Genomic DNA, 17,111 nt, shown 5'->3' on the forward strand with positions numbered 1-17,111 from the left:
ATAGTCCGAAAAATACGGTAGATTGACACAAAAGCATTCAGCAGCCTTTTTAATGACTAAGTTGTCTGCAATCTTTGAAATTTGGAAGCTTTATGGCTATATAGAATATACTTATAAAATGAATATATTTAGCACACAAATTGGCCAATTCATGAGAGCCCACCAGCCATGATAATCTTTGGGTCCCATCATAGAAATGTCACCATGGTGTGGCTGGTGGGCTCTCACGAAATGGACAATTTGCGCGTTAAGTCATTTCATTTTATAAGTAGTTTCTATATAACATTAATGCCATCTGAATTTCATATATTCAATGTTTTCACGTCTTAACACTTAAAGGAGCTCTTCTATCCTTTTGTTTGTATATTATGCAGTCATATCAATTTGCATCTGATCAAACTTGCTTTAGGTGTTCGTCAGGCATTTTTGTTTGTTGATAGATACATAAATAGATGATAGATATATATATATATATATAAAATGATAGATACCTTTTTTAAAACAAAAAAAGACAAATCACTGCTCTCTGTGTTCCTACAAGTCTTCAACCTAGAACTTAAAAGGCAATGATCTTAATGTAAATGGAATTATATTTCGTCCTCAATATTTCTACAATCCATAACACAGGAAACAACTCACCCGAAACGGATGATCAAAGCGACAAATATCATTAGGATGATTAAGGACACGATTCCTGACGCTGCGTACATGCCAATTGTGGAGGAACTGTCTGCAACGCAAAAGGACAAGATGAAAGTTCTCTAGAACTTTCATGATGACACATTGCTGTCTAACTTTTCGAGAACTTACATAACACGTGGAGGGATAGAACCTGTGACTTGCTTGATCCAACATCATTGTACACGACGCAGTAGTACTCTCCCGCATGGTCCATTTGTATACTCTCCAGTGCATATTCCTTCTGATATTTCAGTAAAGGTTGATCGTTGTGGTACCAGGAGTATGTGAGTTTCTCGAGTGTAGGTGCATTTGCCGTACAGTTTAGTTGGACTTTTGTGTTTTCCGTTACAGAATTTCCAGGAGACACTTTTATAGTCACGTTCTTCGGGGAATCTGCGAAGTATCAAGTAAATATTAGAATGTTGTTTCAAAAATTTAACCTATAAGAAGACGCAGGAGTTGTTGGATGTCTCATTCTCTACCAAAATAGCCATAGCGTCTGCCGAGAAATCGACAGGGAATCAGAACTTCCACAGAAACATCATAAAGTCATCCAAAACCAATGATTTTGTAACCACCGATTGTATGCGTATAGCATTCTACAGAAAAAAAATCAATGAGTATGTTGAATTTCAATGCACCATCAATTTCCAAGGTGGATAAGCAATGAGCGGAGTTTTCTGGCAGCAGAGATGAGCAAATTTGCCGAGATTCAGAAATGGCCACTCCACTCGAATTTGGCATGGAAATTTGATTAGCTTTGAAGTTATTCGATGTAAATTGAATGTTCTTTATTATGTTCTTGATTCCTAAAGTGGAAAAACAAAACCCCAAAATAATACTCACCACTCTGTCTTGCCGCCGTTGCAGGTCATCATCCAGTCCTCCGTTCTTTGGCTTTTATTCCTCATCTTGATTAACCTTGATGGACAGTCTTCACTTTCTACCAGGGTTTTCCGGTGTTGAGTAGGTCTCTAATCGTGTCATCACAATATTACGATGTGCTCAGCAATGTCATGACATGCCCCATGACATCAGAGACCTACTCGGCACTGGAAGCTCCATCACAAAGTGTAGAAAACTGAAGAAGATGATGCGCAATGGAGGACAGTGGAAAAAAGGGGCCGGATGGTTGGGTATGGCAGGAAAGGAGAGAGTTTAGATGAATATATTTTTTTCAACCCATTTCCTGGGATTGGACGCTATTTTGTTGAATTTGTACAAAACTAATTGCAAAAAAAAATCAGATTCAGGGAGAATCCAAATTATTTTGTAAAATTTGAAGCAAATTAAATTTGCTCGTTCAAATTCATTCAACTCTAGTTATAGTATAAAGATAAAAAACATGAATGATGAGTAGAAATAGAGCGCATGTATACTCACAGTTGATGTAAAGACCTCTGCATTCTCCCTTACTACTTCCTATAGTATTTATTGCCTTACATGAGTAAGTTCCAGCATCGTTCCATTGCAAATTGATTAATTTCAGAAAATCTGAATTGGTCGTTTTATATAGGTTTTCACCTTTAAACCATTCATAGCTGCTAATGACGGGATTACTTTGCTGTGATTGACATTGGAAAGTAACTTGTTCCCCTTCCTTTTTCTGATTGCTATTTACAATTGTACACTTTGAATTTTTCGGTGGATCTGATAAGAAATTAGAAATAAAATTGTTAATATTTAAATTATTGGTAAAAATACATTGCGATTAAACTTATAATAAAAAAAAAATAGCTGTAACCGAGCATATTTTTAAATTAAATTTTAGTAACAGTTTTTAAAAATCATCAATAATGGTAATTTTAAAAGTTTACGTGTCCTTTCAGACAAAATCTATAGAGGCAAGGTATTGCTGACCTCATCCCCCCCTACATGTTAAAAATCCTTTTGGTGCTCATGTCCAGACTCTGTTCAGAATATGTCTAGAATCTGTCCTGATTCTTTAGCTTTGTAACTTGCCATTCACTCTTTTTGAGTGGGCATTTCCTCTTCATCAACATTCTTCCTGTACTATAGATGCTGGAAGTTTCTTTTTCCTACTTCGCAACATACATTCTACCTCCCGTTGTCTAATGACCTGCTTATATTGAGCTGAAATCCTACCTCTCTGTTAAACCAGTAAGAAGTTTAGTAAACAATAAAGCAGGAGTAGAAAGGAAAAGGCCTGCACTCACTTCATGTACAGTATATCAATAAAGATCCACCACTACTTCCTGTAGAGAGACAAAGACTGGAACGCACTTCTTGTAGAGAGGCAAAAACCAGAACACACCTCCTGTAGAAAGACATAGACCTGTGCACACTTCCTATAGAATGATAAAGACCCAATAACATGTCCTGTAGGGAGACAAAAGCACACCTCTATTTCCTGTAGAGGGGCAAGCACCCACCTTTACTTCCTGTAAAGAGGCAAATACCAACCCTCACTTCCTTTTGAGAGATGAAGACCCACCCCACTTCATGTAGAGAGATAAATACCCACCCTACTACCTGTAGAGTGATAAAGACCCACCCTACTTCCTGTAGATAGATAAAGACCCACCCCACTTCCTGTATAGTGATAAAGACTTTCCCCATTTCATGAAGAGTGCTAAAATCCCACCCCACGTCCTGTAGAGTGATACTCTCCCCCACTTCCTGTAGAGTGATGAAGACTTTCCCCAACTTCCTGTAGAGTGGTAAAGACCTGCCCTCACTTCCTGTAGAGTGATAAAGACTCTCCTGCACTTCCTGTAGAGTGATAAAGACTCACACCACTTCCTGTAGAGTGATAAAGACACACCTCTACTTGCTGTAGAGTGATGAAGACTTTCCCCCACTTCCTGTAGAGTGAAAAAGACCCACCTTCACTTCCTGTAGAATGATAAAAACTTGCACTTGAGTCGCGCGCCAGGGCCATGGGGTACTTGGTACCGGGTCCAATACTTAAAGGGATGTGTCACGGTGGCGGTGACCCTTTCCGTGGCCCTGGGAGCCCATGTTAAATGGATGGTCTTTAAAGGGGTTTTTGAAATAAAGAAAGTTCATGACGCCACCTGTGGTATTTGGTCAGAGGTGACCAACGCTGCTTAAAGGGGTCTTCTGGGGTGATGTTATGGCTGCCGGATGGTATAACTTCCCACACGTGAAGTAGGTCCCCAGGACTCCCAGTGAATAGATGGAAAATGGTGAGTGGTGCAGTAAAGAATGAAGGACACAGTTGTGCAGTCTTTTTACCTGGTTTACTGATGGTAGCTGGCAGCCACAGTCAAGGGCACCAGATCACAGGTACAGGCAGGGTTTTGCTGGCATGGAAGCAAGTTCAGAGTTCAGCTTTACCAGGTGGAGTTAAAAGCTTTCCTCTAGCGCTGTGTTATTGTAGTCCCTTACTGCCTATGGCTTCTTAGCAAGGTCCTCTCAGTTATCTCTGTCCTTTAGTGAAGTGGGACACAAACCCGTATGACAGGTGACTCGAGCCTTTTTACATGGTGTCTATCATGACCCGGGCTTATGTGTCACTGTGTCTCCTGGGTATTAGGGCGGGCAGGTAATGTATAATCTAGCTGTCCTGCCGGTTTCTGCTGAGCTTCCTAGAGTATGACACAACCTCTGTCTTCCGGTTACCGGTATCTGTGCTCTGTCAGGGAGGTAGCCCTCTCGCAGCTATTCTACCTTGTTGTCACTCTCCTGTGCTTCGCTCTCTGGCACATTCGTTACAAGATGTTCTTCCTTCTTTCTCTCACTATCTAGGAGCTACAGCACCTCAGGCTGTATGGCCCCTCACCCGTCCTTCTGCCTCAGACTGCTCCAGTCTGCTGTCTGGCACCAACTGTCTAATTCTTCCCAACTGCCAAGCAACTAACTCTTCCTCCCGACCAGAGAGAGCAGCCCCCCTGAAGTCGGGTGTAGAGCTCCCCCTTCTGGCCTGGAGTCAGAACGGTGTTGTATGTGCTAATTACCTGTTAAGAGGAATCTTCCATTGCCTCCAAGCGTGACATCACTCTCCCCGTGAGGAAAGCAATGCCACTGTGACAAGCAGGACCCTGGGGTGTCACACTCTCACTTCCTGTTTAGTGATAAAGACCCACCCCACTTCCTGTAGAGAGATAAAGACCCACCCCACTTCCTGTTGAGTGATAAAGACTCAACCCCACTTCCTGTAATTCATATCGGTGTCTCTTCTGCTGGACATAAAGTGTAACAGAAAGTGGATGAAAAGCTAAGCAGAATGGAAAAAGAAGCTATGGATTGGTGTTTTTCAGGGATATGAAAGCATAATTTTAAATAATACTTATAATTTTTTCCAATGATAGGTGCTAGAAGTAAAACATCCTACAGATCTATGGGGGTCTCAGTCTAGAGATCCCCATTAATCGCAACATACAACATACAACACTAAAACATACAACTGGCCAGACATCTCATACCAAACTTTAGGACTTTCTGTAAAATTAGATGCGTAGTTGCTGAACAAGGTCTAAAGTAATAATAATAATAAAAATATATATTTTTTTTTACTTACAAAGAACTTCCACAGAAACCTTGTTGGAAGAGGATCTTCCTATTTCATTTGAAGCTTCGCACATATATGTTCCAGCATCTTTTGCCAAAATTGACTTTTTTTTGGAAAATGTAACAACAAATTTATTATTTTGGTACCATGCAATATATGTTACTTCTGGATTGCTACTGTTGACAATGCATTCAAAAGTGACCTCCGTTCCTTCCTTCAATTGTTTCGTATCTGGTTTTACAACAACTTTCACATTTCTTGGTGCATCTGCAAAAATATTTTTTACATTTATTACTGTTTGCCTTTTTTTAAACTATCATAGAGACTTTCAAGAGAGGAAAAATTGTGCTAAAAAAGTATGTTTTATAGTCCAGAGGCAGATTCCTTTAATGGGGGAGAACACTGAGCTGTGTGTGTTGATTTTGTTGATTTGCATGTGTTGATGCTGAGCTTTAGGTGTTGATGTAGCTGAGCTGTGTGTGTTGATGTATCTGAACTGTGTGTTGATTTTGCTGAGCTGTGTTTTTTCGCTTTGCTAAGCAGTGTGCGTTGATGTTGCTAAGTTATGAGTCGTAGCTGTGTGGTGTGTGATGATGTAGCTAAACTTTGTGTGTTAATGTAGCTGAGCTGTGTGAATTGATGTAGTTTTGTGGGCATTAAGGCAGCCAAGCTGTCTGTTGATATAACTGAGATGTGTGTTATTATAGCTGAGATGGGTGTGGGTTGATGTATCTTAGTTGTGTGTGTTAATGTAGCTGAGTTGAATGGGGATGTAGCTGTGTGTGGGTTGCAACTGAACTGTTTGTTTATATAGCTGGACTGTGTGTGTAAATGTAGCTGAGCTGTGTGTGTTAATGTAGCCGAGTTGAATGGGGATGTAGCTGTGTGTGGGTTGCAACTGAACTGTTTGTTTATATAGCTGGACTGTGTGTGTAAATGTAGCTGAGCTGTGTGTGTTAATGTAGCCGAGTTGAATGGGGATGTAGCTGTGTGTGGGTTGCAACTGAACTGTTTGTTTATATAGCTGGACTGTGTGTGTAAATGTAGCTGAGCTGTGTGTGTTAATGTAGCTGAGTTGAATGGGGATGTAGCTGTGTGTGGGTTGCAACTGAACTGTTTGTTTATATAGCTGGACTGTGTGTGTAAATGTAGCTGAGCTGTGTGTGTTAATGTAGCCGAGTTGAATGGGGATGTAGCTGTGTGTGGGTTGCAACTGAACTGTTTGTTTATATAGCTGGACTGTGTGTGTAAATGTAGCTGAGCTGTGTGTGTTAATGTAGCTGAGTTGAATGGGGATGTAGCTGTGTGTGGGTTGCAACTGAACTGTTTGTTTATATAGCTGGACTGTGTGTGTAAATGTAGCTGAGCAGTGTGTGTTGATGCCGCTGAGCTTTTTGTGGGTTGATGTAGTAGAGTTGTGTGTTGATGTAGCTGAGCGTTTATTTTCTCAAACATTTTTGGAAGCAATGGGGAATATATTAATTGTTCTTAGGTTTTACTGTAATACGGTTATTTATCATCTAAAGTTGCTGTGAACTAATCTTTAATTAGTAATCGATTAAGCTAATTCTGTTGGTATCTACATGGTAGGAAATTAGAATACGATAAAAAAAAGTAAAAATATAAAGCACAAAAACTCACTTTTAGAGTAGGGGTTTACTATCAATTTTGGTTTATCCTTCATTATGCAAAAGTCTTTCTGTCTACCTGGCAAGTCCACACATGACAAATGACCAAAGTTAAAGATGACCTAAGCGTCCAATATTCTGATTCTGTAGAAAGCAGCAACCAGCTAAATAATATTTGAATAAAATTGGTTTTGACTTTAGTATATTACTCAACATGACAATAGTTTTAGAGTTTTGGCCTATTAATTATTTTGGAGGTCTAAAGGCACCCTGAAATTCCAAGGACTTTTTTTCCCTTCATGTTTGATTGAAACACTGAATTTAGGAAAGTTTTCATATTCAATGATGAAATTGATCACATCCTCAGATGCATTGGGCAGAACGTATGGAATACTCACACTTCACATCCAGGTGCGTAGCAGGAGAAGTATTGCGTCCTTGATCATTTATAGCGTCACATTTATAATATCCAGAATCGCCGTCCGTTACACTACTGAAACTATAGCGGCTGTCGGAGCTGTTGAAGCATTGCCTGTAATTCTTGTACCAGATGTAAAGGAAGACCGGTGGGTTTGCAACAGTGGAACATATCAGAGTAACAGGGGATCCTTCTTTTATATTTCCCGCTGGTTTTTTGATAAACACATTTTTGGGAGGATCTGAAATATTTTATATGACAAGGTGTAAATAATAACAGAAAAACCTGGAAATTAAACGTATGGATCTTTCGTAAATGGTGAGAGAAGGCATTGTTAGTAAGAAGCTTTATAAAGAGTCAACAACGGGACCTGAATTGTTTAAAGGGGTTGTCCAGCTCTCTACATCCTATTCTGGTCATACAGACGGGTGACCTGTGCAGTCAGTCATGTGCCCCCCCAACTAGAAGAGGAGGAATGCGGAACAAAAGGGAACCTGGAGGTGATATCAGAGGCGTGTCGGGGGCTGCACTTGTCATTTGTAGACTTGTGGGTCACATTCTTTCTAAATAAAAAACGATGGATAACCCCCAAAAATATTCTCCTCCCATCATTCCTGTACTCCCCTCTTCCTCCATCTATTTTTTTCTTCCCTCTTTACTTTCTTCCTCTTTCTTTCTTTCCTTTTTCTTTCTTTCTATCTTTGTTTCTTTCTCCGTCTTTCTTCCTTATTCTTTCATTCATTCCTTTGCTCTTTCTGTATATATTTTCCTCTTTTTCATTTCTTTATATTTTTTCTTTCTTTCTTTTTCTCTTTATTTCTTTTCTTTATATTTTATTTATTTCCCTCTCTCTTCTTTCTTTCTTTTCCTCGTTATTTCTGTCATTTTTCTTTATATCGTACTTCCTTCCTTCTTTTTGTTCTTCCTTTGGTTCTTCCTCTTTCTTCCTTTTTCTTTCTCTTTCCTATTACTTTCATTCTTTCCTTTGCTCTTTCTTTCTATATTTTCATCTTTCTATTTTTTATTTCTCTATTTCTTTCTTTCTTTCCTTCGTTTTCTTTCTTTCTTTCTTTCTTTTCTTTATATTTTATTTCCTTTCCACGTTACTTTCTTCATCTTTTTTTCTTTTTCTTTCTTTTTCTCTTTATTTCTTTTCGTTATTTCTTTCATTTTTCTTTTTATTATATTTCCTTTCTTCTTTTCTTTCTTCCTTTAGTTCTTTCTCTTTCTTCATTTTTCTTTCTCTTTCCTATTACTTTCATTCTTTCCTTTACTCTTTCTTTCCATATTTTCATATATCTATTTTTTTCTTTGTCTCTGTCTTTCCTTCTTTTTCTTTCATATTACTTTTTCTTTCTTTCTTTCTTTTCTTTATATTTTATTTCCTTTCCACCTTACTTTCTTCATCTTTTTTCTTTTTCTTTCTTTCTTTTTCTCTTTCTTTCTTTCCGTTATTTCTTTCATTTTTCTTTTTATCATATTTCCTTTCTTCTTTTCTTTCTTCCTTTGTTTCTTTCTCTTTCTTCATTTTTCTTTCTCTTTCCTATTATTTTCATTCTTTCCTTTGCTCTTTCTTTCTATATTTTCATATATCTATTTTTTTCTTTCTCTCTGTCTTTCCTTCTTTTTCTTTCATATTACGTTTTCTTTCTTTCTTACTTTCTTTCTTTTCCTCTATCTCTTTATTTCTCTTCTTTATATTTTATTTCCTTTCCGCCTTACTTTCTTCATTTTCTTTCTTTCTTTCTTTCTTGCTTTCTTTCTTTTCTTTCTTGCTTTCTTTCTCCTTCTTTCTCTCTTTTCTTTCCTTTTTTCTTTCATTCTTTTGTCCTTTCTACATTTTCCTCATTCATGCTTTCTTTTTTCTTTTCTTTATATCATATTTCCTTTTTTTTCTTTCCTTCATCCTCTATTCCTTCCTTCCTTCCTCTTTTCTTTTTTTTGCTCTCTTCTTTCCTATCCTACCCTCTTACCGCCTCTGTCTATTTCTCACTTTCTTTCTTATTATCTTCTAACACAAGACATATTTGGATTACAGTTACTTACGCAGCACAGAGATTTCCACAGCGTCTGACTCTCTGGTGCCCGCACTGTTTTCAGCTTTGCAATGATATTTTCCGGTCTCCTTACATTGTATGTCATTTGTCTTGGTTGTGAATATTTCCCCATTTTTGTACCATGTGATTGTGGGATTTGGCGGATTGCTGCTTTCCACAGAACACGTCAGTGTTATCATTTTCCCCTCTATGAGTTTTATTGGACTCTCGGAGATAATGTGGACATTCTGAGGGGCATCTGGAAAAGGAAATTCCAAATATCTGCTTAGGATTCTCTAGTTCTATAATGTCGCAGATTAGCTTTACTTTGTATAAATGTTCTTAAAATACTCTAAAATAATATATACTAAAATAATAAATGGCAAGTAATGCAATAATTACATAATAATATGACTAGGTTAAGTGTGTGTTAATTCATTTATGAAGTTGACTTGCCGAGGATTGGGAATGAGGAGAACACGAGCTGGTGGCCATGAGTATCAACCACTGGGTTCTTCATCTCCATTAGTATTTTTTCATGATATATCGTTAAAGTAAATGATATTCAGATGAAGGTACATGGAGGGGGCACTTACATTTGACATCGAGCTGTATGGTTCTACTGTCCGTTTCTTCATTCGTCCTATGAAGTACGCAGCTGACATTTTTACTGTGGTCTTTCCATGATGGGAGAAAAGTCAGCGTGGTGGACACACTTATCCCACTCGTGTCGTTCTTTGTATACATTTTCACGTCTCCATTTAGGTCCTGTAGCCAAGTCAGGCTCATGTCATAAAAGGGGCAATAATAATCTATAGAACAGCTTAATGTGACCTGCGTGTTTTCTTTCATTTCGGGAACTGTCTGAATTTTCAAACTCGGGCCGGCATCTAAAAGTAAAAAAAAAATGCATGCGTGATGTATTCGATGGCAGATGATGAACAAAAAATAGTCATCTATACCTACAAAGATTATTTTCAGGTGGGGGATAAAAAAAAAGTAAAGAATGTGCACATATTCTGCATAGAGAAAAGGTGCACCCTTAGAATAATCTATTCTGTAGGATGTAAGGAACTCCAGTTTGGCACAGGTTCTGACAAGCCCTTCAAGGTGTTGTCCCACAAGCAAAGTCTAATTTAATTAAAGAAGTTGTCCACTACAATAAATGTTTTTGTTTTTTTTTCATAAATCTTGCTATTATGTGCCACTGAAAACATCCATTGTGTTTATTTTAGCAATATTACCTGTTATCATGCTGTAGCAGCACATCTTCAGTGCTGGATCCAGCTCTCATGGGGTTAATCGACAACTTCCTTTCTCCTGAGTTATTGTGCTCTAATACTACAAGTTCCATGATGCACTGCACTGGCCACTAAGCCCGAAACTAGCACACCCCCTCCAAAACACACCCAAACCCCTCCCTCCTCTCCCTCCTCTAGCTTCTAAAAGATTTGTGATGTCATTTCTGTCCAACTCCTCTTTTACATTTGTCCAACCCTCCCTCCATTACACACATAGATAGATAGATATGTATCTATATATCTATGTCTATTTCCATAGATATGTCCATATCCATGTTTCTAGACCCCTTCACCCCTGGAGCTTTTTTCGTTTATCGCTCCCCTTCTTTCCAGAGCCATAATTTTTTTGTCAATATGGCCATGTGAGGGCTTATCTTTTGCGGGACAAGTTCTACTTTTAAACGACACCATTGGTTTTACCATGTCGTCTAACAGAAAATGTGAAAAAAATTCAAAGTGCAATGAAATTGCAATAAAAGTGCAATCCGACACTTGTTTTTTGCTTGGCTTTTTTGCTCGGTTCACTAAATGCTAAGGCTGTGTGCACACGTTGCGGATTTGATTGCAGATCCGCAGGGTTTTTTGCTGCACAGAATTGCATCAAATCCGCAGTGTAATGCACAGCCAATGTAAGTCTATGGGAGCCGCAGACTTGTGCACATGATACGGAAAAAGCCGCACCAAAATGCAGCTTTTTTTTCCGCAGCATGTCACTTCTTTTGTGCGGAACTGCAGCGTTTCTGCACCCATTGATTTGCATTGAGTCGGGCACATCCGCAGCAAAACCATGTGGGTCCGAGAAACACTGCAGTTCGGGAGGAGGGAAGTGTGTGGACAGTGACTGTGTGTGTGTATGTGTGTGCGGGCGGGGTCTGCGGGCTGTTTGGATGTGTGCGGCACTGTGCGGGACTGTTCGGATGTGTGCGGGACTGTTTGGGTGTGTGCGGGTGTGTGCGGGGCTGTTCGGGTGTGTGCGGGACTGTTCGGATGTGTGCGGCGCTGTGTGGGACTGTTCGGGTGTGTGTGGTGCTGTGCGGGTGTGTGCCTGCTGTTCGGATGTTTGCGGCGCAGTGCGGGACTGTTCGGGTGTGTGTGGTGCTGTGCGGATGTGTGCCTGCTGTTTGAATGTGTGCGGCACAGTGCGGGACTGTTCGGGTGAGTGCGGGGCTGTGCCTGGCTGTTTGATTGTGTGTGGTGCTGTGCGGGTGTTTGCCTGCTGTTCGAATGTGTGCGGCGCTGTGCGGGGCTGTTCGGGTGTGTGTGGGACTGTTCGGGTGTGTGCAGGGCTCTTTTGGGGTGTGTGTGCAGACATCATCCGATGGGACTACAGGTACGCAACATCCAATCTGCAGCTAATTCGGATGTAATCCAGACAGTGGACACGCACCCTACACTATCCATACATCTATCAATAGATATATCTATCCAGATATATCTATAGATAGATATATGAATAGATAGATGTATGCATCTACAGTTAGGGCCAGAAATATTTGGACAGTGACACAATTTTCGCGAGTTGGGCTCTGCATGCCACCACATTGGATTTGAAATGAAACCTCTACAATAGAATTCAAGTGCAGATTGTAGCGTTTAATTTGAAGGGTTGAACAAAAATATCTGATAGAAAATGTAGGAATTGTACACATTTCTTTACAAACACTCCACATTTTAGGAGGTCAAAAGTAATTGGACAAATAAACATAACCCAAACAAAATATTTTTATTTTCAATATTTTGTTGCAAATCCTTTGGAGGCAATCACTGCCTTAAGTCTGGAACCCATGGACATCACCAAACGCTGGGTTTCCTCCTTCTTAATGCTTTGCCAGGCCTTTACAGCCGCAGCCTTCAGGTCTTGCTTGTTTGTGGGTCTTTCCGTCTTAAGTCTGGATTTGAGCAAGTGAAATGCATGCTCAATTGGGTTTAGATCTGGAGATTGACTTGGCCATTGCAGAATGTTCCACTTTTTGGCACTCATGAACTCCTGTGTAGCTTTGGCTGTATGCTTGGGGTCATTGTCCATCTGTACTATAAAGCGCCGTCCAATCAACTTTGCAGCATTTGGCTGAATCTGGGCTGAAAGTATATCCCGGTACACTTCAGAATTCATCCGGCTACTCTTGTCTGCTCTTATGTCATCAATAAACACAAGTGACCCAGTGCCATTGAAAGCCATGCATGCCCATGCCATCACGTTGCCTCCACCATGTTTTACAGAGGATGTGGTGTGCCTTGGATCATGTGCCGTTCCCTTTCTTCTCCAAACTTTTTTCTTCCCATCATTCTGGTACAGGTTGATCTTTGTCTCATCTGTCCATAGAATACTTTTCCAGAACTGAGCTGGCTTCTTGAGGTGTTTTTCTGTCTATTTTTGGTATTGATGAATGGTTTGCATCTAGATGTGAACCCTTTGTATTTACTGTCATGGAGTCTTCTCTTTACTGTTGACTTAGAGACAGATACACCTACTTCACTGAGAGTGTTCTGGACTTCAGTTGATGTTGTGAACGGGTTCTTCTTCACCAAATTAAGTATGCGGCGATCATCCACCACTGTTGTCATCCGTGGACGCCCAGGCCTTTTTGAGTTCCCAAGCTCACCAGTCAATTCCTTTTTTCTCAGAATGTACCCAACTGTTGATTTTGCTACTCCAAGCATGTCTGCTATCTCTCTGATGGATTTTTTCTTTTTTTTCAGCCTCAGGATGTTCTGCTTCACCTCAATTGAGAGTTCCTTTGACCGCATGTTGTCTGCTCACAGCAACAGCTTCCAAATGCAAAACTACACACCTGGAATCCACCCCTGACCTTTTAACTACTTCATTGATTACAGGTTAACGAGGGAGACGCCTTCAGAGTTAATTGCAGCCCTTAGAGTCCATTGTCCAATTACTTTTGGTCCCTTGAAAAAGAGGACGCTATGCATTACAGAGCTATGATTCCTAAACCCTTTCTCCGATTTGGATGTGGAAACTATCATATTGCAGCTGGGAGTGTGCACTTTCAGCCCATATTATATATATAATTGTATTTCTGAACATGTTTTTGTAAACAGCTAAAATAACAAAACTTGTGTCACTGTCCAAATATTTCTGGCCCTAACTGTATAGATCTATCTATATGTAGATCTGTCTACCCATTTCATCTATCATCTGTCTATCTGTGTGTAATTGAGTGTGGGTTGGACAAATGTAAAAGAGGAGGTTGGACAATAATGACATCACAAATCTTTTTTTTTTTGTTCAATAATACATCTTTATTTAGCTTTCAAAAAAGCATACAAAAACGCACAAAAACCGCACAAAAAAATGAAAAAATGCATCAAAACCGTGCAAAAAATGCACCCAAAAACTGCGCCAAAAATGCATCAAAAACTGCATCAAAACTGCAGCAAAAACTGCATCAAAAACGCATGAAAACTGTACCAAAAACTGCATCAAAACCGCACCAAAAACTGCATCAAAACTGCACCAAAAACTGCATAGAAAAGCATCAAAAACCTGAATCAAAACCACGCCAAAAAACACACCAAATACTGCAGCAAAATCTGAATCAAAACCACGCAAAAAATGCACCAAGAACTGCAGATACATTCTTTTGATCGCCCGTTATTGCATTTTAATGCAATGTCTCGGCGACCAAAAAAACATAATTTTGGCTTTTTTTTTTCTCGCTACGCCGTTTAGCGATCATGTAAATTTTTTTTGTTGTATTGAAAACAGCTGACATGTTGTGGCTTTGAAGTGGGCTCACCACCGAAGCCCACCTCAAAGCGGGGGATACTGCCAGCTGATGTACTATTCCGTCAGCTGGCAGAAAGGGGTTAATGAACAATATGTTGCAGTTAAAAAAAATGGCGTGGGCTCCCATGCAATTTTCTGTGCCAGAGGGGGAAAGCCGACGGCCGGGGGCCAATATTTGTAGCTGGCTATGAATATCAGCCCGCAGCTGTCTGCATAGCTTCTACTAGCTATTAAAATAGGGGGACCCCCCAAAAAATGATGTGGGGTCCCCCTATATTTTATAGCCAGAAAGGCTACGCAGACAGCTGCGGGCTGATATTCATAGCCTAGAGAGGGGCCATGGATATTGCCCCCCCAGCTACAAATACCAGTCCGCAGCCGCCCCAGAAATGGCGCATCTGTTAGATGCGCCAATTCCGGCACTTAGCCCCTCTCTTCCCACTCCCGTGTAGCGGTGGGATATGGGGTAATAAGGGGTTAATGTCACCTTGCTATTGTAAGGTGACATTAAGCCGGGTTAATAATGGAGAGGCGTCAATAAGACCCCTATCCATTATTAATCCAATAGTAATAAAGGGTTAATAAAACACACACACATAAGGAAAAAAGTATTTTAATATTCTTCATTTAACCATACTTACCATACTTCTGCGCCTGCAAAAAACGTAAAATAAACCGAATACTACCTGTCCGCCGTAGTCCAATTAATAACGAGTGTCCCACAACGATCTCCCCTATAGAACAGTTCAATCAGGTGATGTCACTGCTCTATAGGACCCTCAGTGACACACTGACAGGAGACAATGGCTCCTGCAGTGCATCACTGAGAGGTTACCTTAGGAGAAAGTCTCACTTTATGGCAATTGCTGCATGGGAAAATTTCTCATACAGAAATGCCAAAAGTGAGACTAGGGACTATTTTCTCACAGGGGCGTAGGAATACATTGTGGGGAATACATTGTGGAAGGATACCTTCCATCATTGTATTCCTGGAGCCCCTGGAGAGCGGTCGCATCATCTGATGCTGCTGCTCTCCACGGGAGATCGTCGTGGGACACTCGTTTTAATTGGATATCTGCGGATCAGGGAGTATAGTGTTTGTTTATCATTTTAATATTGTTTACAGGTGACACTGGCTTCGGGGATCAAAGTGACAAGTGATGGTGAGTATGTAATCTATGTTATATGTACTGTATGTCTGTATGTATGTTGTATGTATGTACTGTATGTATGTACTGTATGTGGCATGTTGCATGTCGTATGTTGCATGTTGTTGCATGTTGCCGCATGTCGCATGATGTCACATGTCACATGATGTTGCATGTCGCCGCATGGTGCATGTTGTCGCATGGTGCATGTCGCATGTTGTCGCATGGTGCATGTTGTTGCATGGTGCATGTCGCATGTCATCGCATGGTGCATGGTGTCACATGGTGCATGTCGCATTGTGCATGTTGTTGCATGGTGCATGTCATTGTATGGTGCATGGCGTCGCATGGTGCATGGCGTAGCATGGTGCATGTGGCATGTCGCATGGCGTCGCATGGTGCATGTCGTCGCATGGTGCATGTTGTCGCATGGTGCATGTTGTCACATGGTGCATGTCGCCGCATGGTGCATGTCGCATGTTGTCGCATGGTACATGTTGTCGCATGGTGCATGTCATCGCATGGTGCATGTCGTCGCATGGTGCATGGCACATGTTGTCGCCATGTGCATGCTGTCGCATGGTGCATGTCGTCGCATGGTGCAGGTCTCATGGTGCCGCATGGTGCATGTTGTCGCATGGTCCATGTTGCCGCATGGTGCATGTTGTCGCATGGTGCATGTCACATGTCGAATGGTGCATGTCGTTGCATGGTGCATGTCGCCGCATGGCGTATGTAGTCGTATGGTTAATGTCGTCGCATGGTGCATGTCACATGTCTCATGGTGCATGTTCTGTATGTTTGTTGTATGTATGTACTGTATATGTGTGTGTGTTTTTTTTTTGACATTCAACACATTAGCCGGATGATGGGACTACTAATGTCCCATCATTGGCTAATGTGTCACTCACTGTCACTGTAGCACGCCGAGCCTGATGGGACTTGTAGTCCCATCTGACGATGCCTGCACACAGAGACACAAACACCAATGACCCCACCACACAGCCCCGCAGACCCCCCGCCTGCACACTCCAGCACCTTCGGCAGATTCACCGCGCAGACCCTCACCCCCCGCCGCCGCCACCACCACCGCCTCCACCGCACCGCACCGGCCGCCGCCACCACCACCGCACTGGCCGCCGCCGCCACCAACACCGCACCGGCTGCCGCCGCCACCACCACCATACCGGCAGCACATCCATTCTCAGCACATGAGTGCGGTGCCGTGGCCGCCCAGCAGACCCCAGCCCTGCCCACCCCTTAGATCCCAGCACCCCCCCTTAGATCCCAGCACGCCCCTTAGATCCCAGCATGCTCCTTAGATCCCAGCACAGCACAGCCCCACCCGCCCACAGCACAGCCCCTCCCGCCCCCAGCACAGCTCCACAGGCAGCCCACAGCCCCACCCCAGACACTCTTGAGTGCCTGCTGATTGTGATTCTGGGCCACGCCAGAGTCTGGAAATTGATGTGACATCGGTGGAAATAAGCGGAGGCTGCAGCCTGGGGGTCACGTGACCCGGACTTAGCCGCCGCCATAGCGCCGCTCACAAGCGAAAACAGCAACAGAAGGTATTTAGAAAATTCATTAGAGGCCCCGGGGGGATACATTGGGGAGTTAACTGAAAGTAGTGGACAACCCCTTTAAGAGATTTTGGAG

At 41.6% G+C, this 17,111-nt stretch overlaps 1 protein-coding gene across 2 annotated transcripts in view; it reads right to left on the reverse strand.

Annotated features, from left to right (window-relative positions):
* CD22 (CD22 molecule) overlaps window positions 1-17,111 on the reverse strand; it is a 43,905-nt gene that overhangs the window by 3,777 nt on the left and 23,017 nt on the right. Inside the window, exons 4-11 of one of the 2 annotated variants that reach the window (XM_069741174.1) lie at window positions 9,855-10,148; window positions 9,269-9,517; window positions 7,203-7,463; window positions 5,186-5,443; window positions 2,065-2,331; window positions 811-1,074; window positions 640-730; window positions 492-555 (exon numbers count right to left, since the gene is read on the reverse strand). In XM_069741174.1, the coding sequence (XP_069597275.1) occupies window positions 492-555; window positions 640-730; window positions 811-1,074; window positions 2,065-2,331; window positions 5,186-5,443; window positions 7,203-7,463; window positions 9,269-9,517; window positions 9,855-10,148 (1,748 nt within the window). The remainder of the gene's footprint in view (window positions 1-491; window positions 556-639; window positions 731-810; window positions 1,075-2,064; window positions 2,332-5,185; window positions 5,444-7,202; window positions 7,464-9,268; window positions 9,518-9,854; window positions 10,149-17,111) is intronic. The other variant, XM_069741175.1, reaches the window with a different exon arrangement.

Source organism: Ranitomeya imitator, chromosome 10 (genome assembly GCF_032444005.1).
Source record: "Ranitomeya imitator isolate aRanImi1 chromosome 10, aRanImi1.pri, whole genome shotgun sequence".
NCBI lineage: Eukaryota > Metazoa > Chordata > Amphibia > Anura > Dendrobatidae > Ranitomeya > Ranitomeya imitator.